The 15,956-nt window shown below is 49.3% G+C and overlaps 1 protein-coding gene across 2 annotated transcripts in view; it reads left to right on the top strand.

Annotated features, from left to right (window-relative positions):
- Positions 1-15,723, top strand: part of HUNK (hormonally up-regulated Neu-associated kinase) — a 43,476-nt gene extending 27,753 nt beyond the window's left edge. The window contains exons 6-10 of one of the 2 annotated variants that reach the window (XM_053972020.1): positions 1,851-1,986; positions 6,542-6,710; positions 7,225-7,308; positions 11,876-11,939; positions 14,145-15,723. In XM_053972020.1, the coding sequence (XP_053827995.1) occupies positions 1,851-1,986; positions 6,542-6,710; positions 7,225-7,308; positions 11,876-11,939; positions 14,145-14,788 (1,097 nt within the window). In that variant the 3' untranslated portion in view covers positions 14,789-15,723. Of the gene's footprint in view, positions 1-1,850; positions 1,987-6,541; positions 6,711-7,224; positions 7,309-11,758; positions 11,940-14,144 lie in introns of both variants that reach the window. The other variant, XM_053972019.1, reaches the window with a different exon arrangement.
- Positions 15,724-15,956: the final 233 nt, after the last annotated feature.

Here is a 15,956-nt window from a genome sequence, read left to right as displayed (position 1 = left end):
GAACCAGTTTCTCATTAAGGCTCTTGAGCAACACCTCTCTGGTTATTGATTTTGGCTGAGCAGAGGTCAGGTGCTCAGGCAGCTGGTGTTCACCTTGCATATATTCCTTTTCCCTCGTGTTTTCTCCCTGGGGAAATCATTTTGCTGTCCCCAGCTGTGTGGCTCAGCTGGAAAAGCTCCTTGTGCCATGCCAAGGTGCTGCTGCTCCTCTCTGTTACCAGGTCTGGGAGCTTCCAGGAGGGAATCTTCACCCCACAATTCGTTTCTCCCAGCCTGAATGTCTTGATCTGTGGCACTTCACAAGCTTCATTCAATTAGCTTGCCTTTTGGCAAGGGTGGGGGTGGAAAAGCAGGATTTTTTAAAGGAGACTTTGGGTGATTTGGAGACCAAGCATGGTGGTGATGAAGGAGGGAGTGTGGGTTTTGGGGAGAGTGGGTTTTTGTGGCTCGGAGCCAATGGGATGTGTGAGGTTTCCAACACAGACACCAGAGCAAGAGGGGATTCAATGGGAGGACAAGGGTTTGTTGTTTGCTGGGATGGGGGTGGAGAAAGGGCACACCAGGCACACAAGACAGCAGCTTCCTGCAAGTTTGGGAACTCTGAGGTAGGCTCTTCCTGCTGCTCCTGCCACCTGGCTGCTGTAGGATAATCACAAAAATGCTGGAGAGTATTGAAGTAAAGCATCTCGCTCAGATCAGTGGTTTGTGAAGAGAGGGATGAGAAAAAACCCAGCTGATGCCTGGCTGAACTGGTGAACACAGAGTAAGGAGCCTCTCTTGCACCCCCAACCTTCTAGACACAGAGTTTCTCCAGCTGAAACCTGATTTTTGCAGGGTATTGTACATTGAGGTTGCTCAGGTTGGTGGGAGTTGGCACCTGTTGGGCCTAACCCTGATTTATTTAGGGAGAAACCCTCCCTTCCTCATCCTCCACCCTCCCTTCCTCATCCTCCACCCTCCCCATCCCATCCCATCCCACTGTGGTGCCACCAACAGGTGCTTTATTCTCCTTAAATTGCGCATAGGAGCAGCAAAATCTAGCCTTGATAATTTGAGGAATAAAGGAGGACCAGACCTGGTTGAAACAGAGTTTATTTTCAGCTCAGAGGGGCACTTCTTGTGAGGTTTTAGGCAGATCACTTGATTTCATTGCTCCTAATCGTGTGAGAAGCACATGGCTTCAAAAACGGAGCATTTTTGCAGGAAACTCAAGAGGAGTGGTTGAATGTCATTGAAAGTTGAAGGTTCAGGAGAACAGAGCAAAGCCTGTTAATTTTGCTGCACTCTTTTAATTTGGCTAAAACCTTCTGCAGCTGACTGTAGGTTGGATGGGAGCCAGAGAATTTATTCTTACCATGTCAAAGGGAGCCAAATTTGCTGTGTCCTCCTTCCCAGGTCTGCTTCCCTTCCCTCCCCTCCACTCACCCCTGGTCCATCTCCTTCTGCCTTGATCCAGTGATTTGTCTCTGACCTGGCTCCAGCCTCTTGCCCTCATTATTAAATGAATTAAATGTTGGGAATTAAATGAATTAAACGTTGGCTCACCTGCTCCGAAACTTCAAATGAGCTCTGAGCCAAGAAGTGCTTTTCCTGCTCTCCTTTGTATACAAAACAAACACATAAAATAATATATATAAATCATTGTGACTCTAAATCTTTGTTTGTTTCAGTTACTAATCCCTTATCAGTGCTTCCATTTTCTCAAGGACATTGCAGCGTGCAGTAAGGAAAATGTTCCTTTCTAGAGTGCTCTTGCTCAGGCTGCACACCTGTGGCAGCTCCTCTCCTGTGCCAGTCCCAGAGCAGATGACAGAGCTGTTTTTTGGGGTTTTCCCTTGATCTCTTCACAGCGGCCATAAACTTCCTGCGCTCTCTCCTGGAGCCAGACCCTGCCAAGAGACCAAACATCCAGCAGGCCCTGGCAAACAGATGGCTCAATGAGAACTACCCTGGAAGAGCTCCACCCAATGTCACCTATCCAAACAGGTACAGCAGGGAGGGGAGGAGAACACCTGCCGTCACGTCCCTGGTGCTCCAGTTCCAGCCCTAGGAGGTGTGAGTCCATCCTAAAGGTTATGGAACTGGCCCCGTGCTGCTCAAAATGGCCAAGAGCAGTGCCTTGAAGTGGAAGCTGCATTGTTTGCAGGGTGGGCTGGGGTGCAGATCTTCTGACTGGCAGTTCTTGTGCAGGCTGAGCTAGAGCAGAGGCTGGACGGAGATAAAGAATAAAGCAGGGATTTGTTAAAAGGCCTTAATGGATCCACCTTGGGCAGCACAAGAGCTTAGTCAGGGTTGCACCCAAGATGAACCAAAATGGTCACAAAAATGGATGACTGATGACTGGTCACGGGGTCTCTCACTTTTATAGGTTCTGCTGCATTTCCATATTAGAATTAATTGTCCTGTTACAGATCCAGCCCATGCAGTCCCATCCTGCTTGTTTTTCTCTCTCCAGCCCACGTTGTTTGTGCTCTTGGGCCTGAGATTTGGATCATTTGTCCTTGGTGCCCAGGTGGAGAAGGAATTGTTTTGTCTCTCTGCTCTCTGTGAAGAGAGCTCACCATCCCCTCATATGGAGCCCAGACCCACACACTAAAGCAGCACAGAATGTGAAAAATAGAAAAGCACCTGAGGCATCATGATCTCCTCTTCATCGGTCTGTAAAAGCCAAGCTGCTTCTCCAGGAGAGCCTCTGCCTGTGTGTGAGGTGCTGTGGGTTAAGGGAATATGCAAACCATGGTGAGAAAGGTCAGAGTTTAATGTCCTGCTGTGCTGGTGTTGAATACCTGCACTTTGCTGAATAGGTGACTAAAAGCAGGCAGAGAACGAATCTCATGGTCAGTCAAAAACCCATCCAGGGGAAAGGAAAGAGGTGAAGGTACCTGTGGTCCAGTTTGGTTATAAATAACCTTGCTGGACTTGAAATGTCTGCAGTGCAGAGTTGCAGTCAGTGGAGAGAAATAAGGGCACTTTTTACATAAGGATTCATCTGACTCCTCTCTGATTCTGCCTTAGGATGCCTTTGTGCCCTGCAGATAGTTCCTCTCCAGTGACTGTAAATGAAGCCTCAGGCAGCTCACTCGGAATTACATGTCTGGGTTTGATCAGATAAAACCTCCTTCCTGTATCAAAGCCCTCCAGCTGTGTCTCACACACCACTCAGGACCTGCAGGATTCACTGGCTCGCAGGCCAGGCAGCGCTGAGGCAAAGACAGCGACCTAAAGCCTAACTGTGGTGCTGAAAACTTGACAGTGCTGCAGAATTTCTGTCCTGACTCGGGCTAGGAGGAGAGTCCCTGGGTGAAGAGCATAACTCCCCCTCCTTCAGCTGCCAGATGCAGTGCCTTGACAGGGGGTGCAGGTGCCCCAATTTAGCAGCAGACATTTCCCTTCCAGAGGTGGCACTTTGGGGTGCTGCATCGTGGAGAGCCCTGGGGCTGTGCCATTCCTTGACCTGAGGAGAAGAGCAGCTCCCAAAAGATGGATGGATGATGGATGATGGATGATGGATGGATGGATGATGGATGATGGATGGATGATGGATGGATGATGGATGGATGGATGGAGGGATGATGGATGGATGGATGGATGGATGGATGGATGGATGGATGGATGGATGATGGATGGATGGATGGATGGATGATGGATGGATGGATGATGGATGATGGATGATGGATGGATGGATGATGGATGATGGATGGATGGATGGATGGATGGATGGATGGATGATGGATGGATGGATGGATGATGGATGGATGGATGGATGGATGGATGATGGATGGATGGATGATGGATGGATGGATGATGGATGGATGATGGATGATGGATGGATGATGGATGGATGATGGATGATGGAGGGATGATGGATGGATGGATGGATGGATGGATGGATGATGGATGGATGGATGGATGGATGGATGATGGATGGATGGATGGATGGATGGATGGATGGATGATGGATGGATGATGGATGATGGAGGGATGATGGATGGATGGATGGATGGATGGATGGATGGATGGATGATGGATGGATGGATGGATGGATGGATGGATGGATGGATGGACGATGGATGGATGATGGATGATGGATGGATGATGGATGGATGGATGGATGGATGGATGGATGGATGGATGGATGATGGATGGATGATGGATGGATGGATGGATGGATGGATGGATGGATGATGGATGATGGATGGATGGATGGATGGATGGATGATGGATGGATGGATGGATGGATGGATGATGGATGGATGGATGGATGGATGATGGATGGATGGATGATGGATGGATGGACGATAGATGGATGATGGATGATGGATGGATGATGGATGGATGGATGGATGATGGATGGATGGATGGATGATGGATGGATGGATGGATGGATGATGGATGGATGGATGATGGATGGATGATGGATGGATGGATGATGGATGGATGATGGACGGATGGATGGATGGATGGATGATGGATGATGGATGGATGATGGATGGATGGATGGATGGATGATGGATGGATGGATGGACGATGGATGGATGATGGATGATGGATGGATGATGGATGGATGGATGGATGGATGGATGGATGGATGGATGGATGGATGATGGATGATGGATGGATGGATGATGGATGGATGGATGGATGGACGATGGATGGATGTCAAGCAGGGATATGACTGGATCCATCCTCTGAAATGTGGGCCAGCTGCCTGTGATCCCCAGGGTATGAAGGTGGCCCCTGTGATGAATTGTTTCCCAAGGGATGAGAACAGGCAGAGCCATTCTCTTGATATCACTCCTCCAAATTTAGGGGACATGTGAAGCTTGTAAAGGATAAAAGCCTTTAAAGAGATTCTTTCTTTCATATTTATTAAATAATATTACTTTTGTTTCATTAATTGATATCCCAGGCTTGACTTACCTAGACTTCGTCATACTGGAGCTTTATAGGGAGAATAATCTGCAAAGTTTTAAATATTTAAAGATGTGCCTTGGCTCCTTTTGAGCTTGTCTCAGAAAGTACCACTAGAGTCAGCTTCCATGGCATTTCTCCAATTTTTCCTTAGCATGCAGATACGGATAAGGTGTGGTGAAATAATGTGTGAAAAAACCCACTGCTGAATTTGCAAAGGATTAATTCCTCTCTTAATCAGCACAAAAGGAGCTGTGTGATGTTCTTGCAGTGCCCTTCCACTCCTCTGGGGGTAACACCCATTGTTCCCAAGACAGGAGCGTGGCAGGAAGGGAAAAGCATGGAGATAAGGTGGGAGAACAGCAGAAGCTGCATTTTCAGGAGAATATTTTCCCAGGCTTTTTGTAGGCTTGCTTTTGTTGAAGAAATTCCCTGAAGGCAAGCAAAAATTTCCCATTTTGCTGAGCACTTCAAGCCGAAATTGCTTGAATTTCTTTTGCTGCCCAGATGTCTCAACGTGCAGCGGCCAAGATAAGTTTTGCTTTTGAACCTGTGAAAAAAAAGACCCAACCCCAAGCACTCCTCAGGGGCAGAAGGAGTGTTCATAGGCACAGGGAACAAAGGGAATGAATTATTTGAGATTTCCCGGACTGTGTTTGACATCTTGTCTGAGTCCTGTCCATCAGAGCCCGGGCAGGAGTGGGAAGAGTGGGGAGGGATCTCTTGGAAGGGGGAATCTTGCAGAATAAGCTCCCTCTGATATTAGGCTTGGTTATTAGGAGTGAGGAATATCCTCTAGGAACAACTGGAACCCAGCATTTCTCTGGAGATGGCTGGGAGCTGGTGGGTACCTCTGGGAAGCTGGCCAGCCCATTTAGAAGTCTAAAGAGGAGCATAATTCTTTGGAAAAATCTGGTTTTAACTCAGGCTGAGCCAATGCTTTGGCATTTCCACAAGACCTCTGTTCTGCTTTTCTCGCCTTGGCTGAGGCTGTTCCAGACTTTATAGAAGAGAGAGACATGGCTGGCACTTGTGACAGCAGGGAAACAGCAGCGTTGCCATTCTGAGATGCAGGAATAATCCTGTACATCCCCTTCCTCCAGCAGGAAATCCCCTGGCTAATTAGTGCATGGACACTGTGCAGCAGGCAAAGGGGTGAAGCTCAGAGCACTGCTGTTTGATTATGAGGAAGGGGCTTTCCAGAGAGCCAGATCTGGGCTGGATTTTTGCCTCTTTTCCTTCAAAACCAGCTCATCTTCACGATTTTCAGTGGTCGGGTGTAGGGGAACAAAGGGCATGAGCATCACAGTGGTATTTCCCATCAGGGATGGACACATTGGACAGAATTCTGTTCATTCCGTTTCCTGCAGCTCCTGTGCTCCCAGGTATCTGTCCTTTCCCTGCCTGGCTTTCCTGGGTCAAAACATTTGCCCTCAGGTCCAGTGCAGTGTTCTCTTGGGGGTCAGAGCACAGAAAGTCTCAAGTTCTCAGTAACCAGGGTTCCAACACCTGCCTGCTCCTGGGAGAAGGGAACTAATCACCCCAATTACTGAGCCCCTGGGGCCTCCTCTTGGTGTTCAGCCGCTGAGAGGACAGCCCAGAAACCCTGCTCTGCCTCTCCCCTGTGCAGGATTCACCTGGAGGACCTCAGCCAGAGCGTGCTGCTGCACATGACTGAGAAGCTGGGCTACAAGAACAGCGATGTCATCAACACCGTGCTCTCCAACAGGGCCAGCCACACGCTGGCCATCTACTTCCTGCTCAACAAGAAGCTGGAGCGCTACCTGGCCAGCCTCAGGGTGAGCCACCTGCCTCCTGCCACTGCTGGGGGAGGAGGGGACAAACAGGCTACAGGTGGCCTGGCTGGCTGGCATTTGAGCTCACAGGATTACAGAATACCCCGAGGACCGGCCATTGTGGAGTGCTGTGCCCCTGTGTGGGGTTAGTTCTGCTCCCTGGAATGCCAACAACACATTTTATTGAGTCAGGACATCAGGAAGAAGCTTAAGAGCTCTCGAACTTATTTAGCTTTGTAGTGAAAAGTCAGCTGGAAGTTTTACCCGATGTAATCTCCCTGGCCCCTGAGCACAGCACAATTGTTCCCACTGGACAACAGCTTCTTGGCTTTTGTCTTCCCTCAGTCCTTTTCACATTAGTGACGATGCCACCAATGATATTTAAAATGTAATGGACCAAATCCATCATCTCTGTAAGCTGATGCTCCTCCACTGAATGTCAAGAGTGCAGCAATTAAACCTTAGTTTTCTCTAATTATCTTCCATATTTTACTTTCCTGTGTTTTTCTCTCCACAGAAGGCTGAAGGCCAGGACAGTGTTTGCCACAAGAACCAGCTATACCAGATAGAAAAATACAAGGCCAATAAAGACTCCTATGAGGTAAAGCTCAGCAAAGCTTGTTGCAGTGCTTTGAAAGCAGATTGGACTTGAGCATCCTTGGTGATTGTGATTAAAGTGATGGGTTTGTGGACCTGTGGAGAAAAGAAACACCTGTGGTCTTGCCTGTGCAGGACAAATAACTCCCTTTATTTCTTTTCAAAGAAACAAATAGTAACCCCCTAGAGAGGAAATAGAAAGGTGACTTTCAGGGTTTTTAAAGAAATTAAATGTTTTTAAATCTCTGTTTAGCAAAATGATGCAAACACAGGGGGCTCCGTAGTTTCATTCTGGGGTGCAAGCTGCTGGTGTTTCCAAAAGATGAAAACTCAGTGTTCTTGAGGCTCTGAGCCCTGGGACCTTGGTGCTGCAGGACAGAGAGCTGAGTGACAGCCAGGGTGACCCTCCTGGTGTCCTGGGCCAACCCTGCCTTGGCTGCCAGGAGCAGGGAAGCTGTATTAGCACAGCACTCTTCAAAGTCCATTTTCTCTGCTCCTTAGCAGAAGGGATGGGGGATCAGCCCGCTGCACCATGAAGGAATTCCCCTGGGCAGACAAAAGATTGAACCTTTTGCTCTGTTGGTCTTCAGTCTTCTTGCCTGCAAGCAGAGAAGGTATTTTGTATTAAACCCTGGCTGGATTTTTCTTCCCTGGCTGATTCTTTGCCAAGCACTAAAATTACAGGAGTAACGTGAGCTGTGCAGGTCTTCCCTGCCAACACAAAGAGCAGCATTCTCGGGGAGGCTGCCTGTTCCAAAAGCTGCTCCTCAGCACTGGATTGATTATCTAATTGCAGGGGCAGATCTGTGTCGTGGCTGGTTTTGTTTATTATAAAGGCTGCTTGCAAGACAAGCTGAACTGCAAGCCGGATGGAAATATCAGGGCATATATAATATTTTCTTGAATAAATCAAAACCTTCTTGCTTGGAATGGACCAGCAGTGGATAGACTCGATGAATATGACATTTCACAGAGCTCTCACAACTTCCTCAAGCTGTTGCAGGGTGACATTCCCTGGAAACAGGGGCAGGTACTGGGAGTTGAAGGCTTCAGGTCCTGCATGGAGCATCCTGGTCTGGCCCAGCTGCTGGTGTCACTTCCCTGGGCAGTGACAGAGGCACTGTGCTCTGGGATTCTGCATTCCCCTGGGATCAGCTCACAGCTTCTGAGCAAGGCCTGCCTGGAAAGTTCACTTCCCTGAGGAAAACTGGGAGCTGACAGCCGTGCCAGGGTGTGGCCCCAGTTTGGTTTGTAGGCTTGCTTAGGGATGGAAGCTCTCTCCAAAGCCTCTCCTGGACTCAGGATTAGTCCCAGGGTAGCTATTTAGGGGATGAGGGGGTGTCTTGTCTTTCTTGAAATACTTACCAGGATGCACTCACTGTGCAGATACTGTAATAATAATAATAATAATAATAATAATAATAATAATAATAATAATAATAACAACAACAGCATGTTCTCCTGCTGCGTGGGCACAGAGTGTGGAAGTGCAGGCCAGGCTGAGCTAGGGGAGGGTGTCCCTGCCCGTGGCAGGGGTGGAGATGGGCTCTGAAGTCCCTTTCAGCCCATTCTCTGGCTCTACGATGTTTTCTGTCACTTCAGCTGTAGCCACAGGAGGAATTGGGAGCCACTGGTCCCTCGGGAGCAGAGCTGCAGGTTGCCATGGGAATAGGAGGGGGAGGGATGGTCAGCTCGGGCTGCAGCTGATGTGGAGTTTCTCCCACCTCTCTCCAGCCATGGGAAATAAGGACTTGGCTTCAGGAGGAGCTGCCAGCAGCTGGGGCAGGCAGGGGCACATGGGCAGTGTCCTGCCCCTCTTCTCCAGCAGGTCCCCTGCTGCAGGGTGGGGAGGGGCCCGGGCTGTTCCCAGGCTGTGCAGGGAGAGGGAGGCAGGCAGGAGGCTGTGCTCTCCATCTCTTTACTTGTGGAAGGGGTCTCGGGATTAATGGCTGTCCCTGCAGGGGAGCTGGTGGGCTCAGACGTGGAATTTGCAATTTTTAACAGCCGGTGTCCTTGTCCTGTCACGGTGTCAGACGTGGCCAAGGCAAATACCCTTTATCTGCCTTTCAAATCCATTGCTGGGACTAAGAGTAGGTTTGAGGGTCAAGGTCAGGACAGGAAATAGCAGAGGATGATGTAATTCCCAACCTATTCAAGTATAACATACGGGTACAGCTCCTGCATTATGGGACAGGGCCGTGCACTCTGCAGTGCAGGGGGAGCTTTTATAACTCCCCTGAACGAAATCTCCCTTCCCTTTTCAAATACAAGTGCGTGGCACCTCGGGAGTTCAGGACTTTGGTCCTGAGCCTCTCACAACCGTGGTCATTAAGGAGCAACATTAGCACTTTTAGAAATACTCCTAAGACCATTTGCAGTGCCCATGCAGCGTGAAGTAATTAATTGGCAGCACCGGATATGTGAATTTCCTTTGCCAGGGGTGCTTTAATTGTGTGTTGCTGTGGCTGGGAGAATGTGCCAGCAGGCTGAGGGCAAAGGCAGGAGCACTTTGGCAGGTGAGGAGCTGCAGCTTGGCTCGTGCACCATCAGGCTAAAAATACTGCGGCCCTGGAACGTCCTGCACGCAGACAGAGGCTGCAGCAGGCAGCACACAGATTCCTCCTCACCTATCCAAAAGAGCTGATAGCTCCTCGCAGTCTGGATTGGCTCCTGGGAGCTTAATATAGTCACCACTTAGTGTCATCCTCACGAGCACCTGCTTGAAAAGATCCCTGGGAGAGGCTGGTCTCTGCTGAAGGCTCAGCAGCAGTCTCAGAGCCGTGGGAGGAGAAGCAGTGTGGTGGGCTCAGAATCAGCTGCACACCTTCCCCTGGCTGCTGTGGCAGGGTGATACTCCCAGAGCATTATCAGCAGTGTTCTTGCTGCTGCTGGTTTTGCTGTTGTTGCCAGCCCAGCCTCACCAGGAGGGACTGTGCCTGATCCACGCTGCGGCTCCAAGCACGGCATGGACGGGCACCTCCGAAGGTGGGCAGAGGTGTGCAGCTCCATGAGGGGCTCCTCTGTGCCTGTGGAAGGGTCAGCCAGCTGCAGCTAGCCAGAGGGGGAGGAATTGCAGGGGATAAGGGATGGATGGGGGCAAAAACCACGTGCACAAAGCGAGGCTGGGGTGAAGCCAGTGAGGAGCTCACAGGAGATCTCAAGTTCTTCTTCTCCCAAGTCACCCACCTAACCATGTCGGTATTAAAGCTAAAAGCTCCGGTTTATGAGCCACTGAAGGTCCTCTTTCCAACTCTGCAACTCCTGGAAGGATAAGCCCAGCAGTGGCCAGGCAGTCTGTGCAGGGAGCCAGGCTCCATCTGAGCTGGGAATGTTCATACTGAGTCCAGATTTTTGCCTCTTTATGTCTGTCTTGCTTCCAGAGCTGATTAGTGGTCCAGGAGAATCCAAGTTGTCTTCTGCATCTTTCTTTTCCTCCCTCACGTGTTTTTATGCACTTTACTTTGAGGGTTTTCATAGACTCCACGTCAGTGAGCTTGCAAAAGAAAATCAAGAGTGGCAGTGCATAATTACCAGACAAAACACAGGCACATAACTGGGGGAAGGCACTTCCCTTCACTTTTCAAAAAGACTTGTACTTGCAGTGACCTTTTAATCAGATGAGCAAAACATGTTGCTTAAATGAGAACTGTGGCCACAGAAACAACCCAAACCAAACCCTTTTTTTTTTTTTAAGTGAAATAAGGCTTCAGGCTCCTCTAGAAATCAGTGGTGGGTAAAGGGTGTTAAGCAGTTTGCTGAATCCAGTGACTGAAAGGAGATGCAGTGATTTTTCACTGTAAAACAATGCTTTGAAAACTGGCTTCCTCTTCAGAGTCCTGCTCCCAGGGTCTGTTTTTCCTCTGTCATCACTGGAGATCAAACCTATCTTCTTGTTGCAATCCCACCTTCAGCTGCCTTCCCCATCACAGCCAGGAGTTAGGGCTCAGGGAAGGGATGGCTCAATAATTTTCTCCCCCATCCATGTCTTGTGCAGTTGCAGAGATGCTGTAAAAGCAAGGGCTGTGTTCCTCCAGATCTTGTCTGGACAGAAGATAAATGACTCAGAGGCTTTAAACTTCTTTAAAACTTTGTAGCTCACCTTTTTAAATCTCAGAGGGAGTGGAGTAAAGAGAAAGCAAAGGCTTTTTTTGGTGCTTAAGTAGGGTATTTTAGGTAGGGAGGAGCACAAACCTTCATCTGCTTTCTCCAAGAAAAAAGCTTTCCTTTTCCTTTAATTTTCCAAAACCAGCTTTCACAGTGCCTGAATGTCAGAGCAGATGGGAGCCATGAAACCATGGCAAACTGATCAGAGGAAAATGAGACATGGAGGATTTAGTTACTCTGAGATAAGTTCCTTGTAAATACATGGTGCTTAATCCACCTTGTAGGTCTGGGGGTCACTGAAACTTCCCTTGAGTAAACCAAATTGTTCTTGTTTGTTTTACAACCTAAAGGACAAAAAACTCAAAGAGCAAGAAAAGAAAGGGGAGATCCTTCACCGTCAGCTCCCAAAGAAAAGTGAGAAAAGTCCAGTTTCATATAGACAGCCTTCTTCCTGTCTTATCTCACAGATCCAGAACACCAAGGCTCTGCTGAAGGACCGGAAAGTCACCAAGGCCGGGGGTCCGGAGAAAGGTCAGTGGGAGAAAGGCCAGGGTGGGCCTGTGTGTGCATGGGCGGTGTGGTGGTTTTGAGCCTGTCCAGTGTGGTGTGGTGGTTTTGAGCCTGTCCTGTCCTGTGTGGTGTGTGTTTGTGAGTAAAAACTCCAGGCTTGCATTCCCTGTCGCTCTGGGGGTGGTGTGGGAAAGAAGCCTGGATAATGTCAGCGCACGTGGAGTGAAACGCCCTGAGGAATCCATGGTGGTGCTCAGCAGTCAGGAGCCCTCCCTTTCTGTGTTTGACAGAATTCCTGCAGTGCTTTAAAAAGGCACTTTCTTCCCCTGTTTACACGTCCTCACACGAAATCATCCACGCTCACGCTGGTGTTTTGAAAGCATCACCACCCACCCCGGATCACTGAGGAGCCAGAGCTGGTAGCCAAGCTTCTTCCTACCAGCCACTGTGTTTTCCTGAGAGGGGGCTAGGGAGAATCCCTGACCTCCCTGAGGAGTCCCTGGGAGGAGCTGATGGTGAAGGAATGGGAAAGGGGCAGCCTCAAGGAAAGGCAGGTGGGACTGCCAAGCTCAGCAAGTGCCCATCAGCGAAAGGAGGGGGGGGAATCGTGAGCAGGGAAAGGAGAAGATGTGACAGCCAGAGGAGAGCAGAGCATTAATCACAAAGGGCAGCTTCAGAGGACTGGGTGAAAACTGCTGGCAGAGAAAGGAGTGGAGGAAAAGGGGAGTCAGCAGGGAGAATGAGGTGTGGGCAGTGCACACCTGGATGGGAGACACTGAGGAGCAGGAGGGTGATGTAGCCTCTGTTACATAGGGAACTAAATGAGGGGAGACACAGTGATGGAAAACATTTGCTGTGGTGTCAGGGGGTTATTCAGAGTGCTGGCTTGTGATGCTTTCATGCTCATTGTCGTGACTTGATAATTTATCATTTGTTGTGCTCAAAGTGAGAAAAAATTGTCCAAGTGGTGTTTGTCTGGCAGCACAGGAACCTCTCCTGCAGAGTGGCAGGAGTCCAGAGAGCTGGTCAGGAATAGGACATAGTTCCTTTAAAAAATGTAAAAAAAAAATTTAAATGCTCATTTTGCTCAGATTTTCTGTCCCTTTTAGGAGGAAGGCACAGGGGGGAAGAAAATCTAGTTCATTTTTTCCCTCTTTATGTTTCTCCCTGCTTTTTTGTTCTGAAAATCATGCAGATCCCAGCTAAAGCATTTCTCTGCTAATGGAGACTATGTTTTGACACATCTTAAATAATTTTGGCCACTTTTAGAAAGGAACTGGTAGGAATGAACTTCTTTCTACTCTTCCCAGACAAGTGTGAGATTTCATCCCATTCCTCCATTCAGGTCTCAACCCCTGACAAGACCATCCCTCCACAAGAAATACACGTGAGATTTGTGGCTGGGACCTGAGTGCTGGCAGAGCTGAATTATTTTAGAACCTTTTTAGATGATTAGAGACCCAGGGAACTGATGGAACAGCTACCAGTTAATTCAATTAGGGGGGCCTGGCAGTCAGGTTCCTTGGACAGCTTTCCATCGAGGCAGCAAAACGTGCTTGCTTGTGATTAGCTTGGCACGAGGCAGTGCCAGCGTTCTGTAGGAGCTGAGCAGATCTTCTCCACGAGCTGTTTTGTTGGACTGGGCCAAATCCTGCAAAGACTTTGTTCCATTTATTTTCGGCCCTTGCTGGAGGAAGGTTCTCGCTGAAGTTGAGGCAGCAAATCTGTTCCAACTGTAACAGCCTGAATCTGGCCGGTGCTGCTGCTACTCCGTATTTACATGTGTGAAACCAGGAACAGATTTTGTTCCAAAATGCAAGCAGAGCCTGCAGGGATTAACTCACTGTGCTCCCCTGTGGCTCTAGGTGTGTCAGGGAATACAGGCCCAGCAAGAGCCACACAAAGTGGTGCTGAGAAAGGAGAAATGTGAGATTTCTCAGTGTGTGCGTGGTGTTGTGGGTATAATTGATACAAACAGATAGAGACAACTGTGCTTCTGCTTTCCAAGTCCCTGCCTCAGTTTAAGCACTTCTGCCTGCGAGGAAGAGGGCAGGTAAATTACCTGGGGGTAATTAGTATTGAGGTCAGTTAGTATTGAGGGTGAGGGAATTGGGTTGTGAGGGCATCCCAGACCATTTGTTGCGCCAGGTTCCTGACTGGAGGTGCTGTGGGCAGTGCTGGTAACTGCAGTGTGCTCTTCTGCTTCCTTCTCCCGTTGCTTTGCAGACTCCGGCGGTGGCGTGAGCCCTTTCCACGAGCCCCTGGCACCCAAGACGGGCTGTGTGACCTCCAGCTCCCTGGAATACCTGGAGGTCCAGCAGCCTCCCCCCAGGACCCCCCGGCTCCTCAAGAGGCAGGAGTCTCCCCAGCCGGAGCCGTCCCGGATCGGGGGCCGGGCCAAGGACTCCCCTCTCATCCTGAACATCGTGCACTCCTTCGAGTCAGTTGACAGAGAGGACCAAATAGACCAGGTTTCCCCCTCTCACCAGTACAGAATTTTGGGCTCGCCAATGAATTTCCCTTACAAAAGCTCAAGTGAAAGGACACTGTCCCCGCTCTTTCCCCCGGGGAGCACGTCCCCCGTCCACCCCACCCAGGTCTCTTTCACGTACGAAGAGAAAGCATATCCAGCAAAGGAAGAGGCAGTGTCCCCTACCCAGCTGGTCCCCAGCAACCCCCTGGGCAGCCCAAACTGTGTGAAAAGCAGGGGCAGGTTCCCCATGATGGGGATCGGACAGATGCTGAGGAAGAGGAACCAGACCATGCAGTCGGCGAGCGAAAAGCCCCTGGAAGCCAGGATGCCTCAGCTGCAGCAGATGAGCCCCACACAGATTTCCTTCAACACAGAGGCTGTCAGCGGCCAGTGTTAGCCTGACATCCTGGGATTTGCACTGCTCTTCTCTGGGATCTAACCTTTTTCTCCTTTAAGCAAGAAGGGAAGGCCACAGGCACGTTGCTGTCACTACGTGATACCCCGCGCTGGTGCAGCACAGGAAATCGGAGGTTTGCTTGCAAGGAAGGCACTGTCCTACATATTAAAGTTGAAAGAAAAGGGCTCTGCTTGTGCTGTTAAGAAATATTCGCATTTGGCATCTGACTGTACAGTAAAACACCCTGCAGGAGCTGCGTGGATCTGTATTTTCACTGCTCTCACCTGGGTGGAGGAGCCGCGGGCACCGAGGGTTTGGTTCCTCCAGGGAATCAGTGCCGGGCCAGGATCTGTGCTGAGACTGTCCCTGCTCCAGCTGCCTGTGCCCCCGTGGTGCTGCTGCAGGCATTGTTCCTGGGGCAGGTGAGGGGGGAAACGCCAGTCCTCTGTCCAGAGGGAGCTTGCTGACAAGCCCTGCCGAGAAGACGAAGGTGGTAGAAGCTTGAGTAAAGAGACGAGTGGTCTGGTTCAGAAAAAGTGGGAATATTGGAATTCAAAGCAGATTTTACTTTTAATTGCATAAAGTAGGTAATAACACAATCATTTTTTTTCTTTTCATGAAGAAAACTGTGATTTAATCATGTCACAAGAAACATGATTATTTAAAAACAAGTGTCATGTGGAAATTCACTGCATAAGCCCCTGTTATACCAGGGGAGCATTGGACACACCTGAAGGCTTCTCTGAGACTGCAGTGAATTAAAAAGACTAATAAAGGACATGTGAGCCTGTACCAAGTCCGTTTTATACTCCAAGACTGGTAATGTAGTGGTTACCAAAAACTGGGTATTGTTATGAGCAGTGGAGATTGACTTTCTTAAAAGACACCATGTTCTGTATACCAGTCTTGTTTTTCTAAGTAAATGATACATCTGAGGGGTTGACAACATCTTTTTGGTTCTGTTTCTGTCCTCAAACCATTTCCTATAAATTAGAAGGTTTAGCCAAAGACAAAGACTGCTCTTTTATCTCGTCTGTACCACCCCTGTGTGCGTGTTTGTGTGTTCAGAACATCTCAGCAAAGCTTGCTCCAGCCTGGTTCTGCTGCCACCACTGAATGTCATTTCAAAACCCAGGGAGCAGAGGTGGTGACTTCTTGTCCTTGGAAG

This window comes from Vidua macroura, chromosome 2 (assembly GCF_024509145.1).
Source record: "Vidua macroura isolate BioBank_ID:100142 chromosome 2, ASM2450914v1, whole genome shotgun sequence".
NCBI lineage: Eukaryota > Metazoa > Chordata > Aves > Passeriformes > Viduidae > Vidua > Vidua macroura.
The sequence above is the reverse complement of the archived record's forward strand: the minus strand, read 5'-3'. Positions and strand labels throughout refer to the sequence as shown.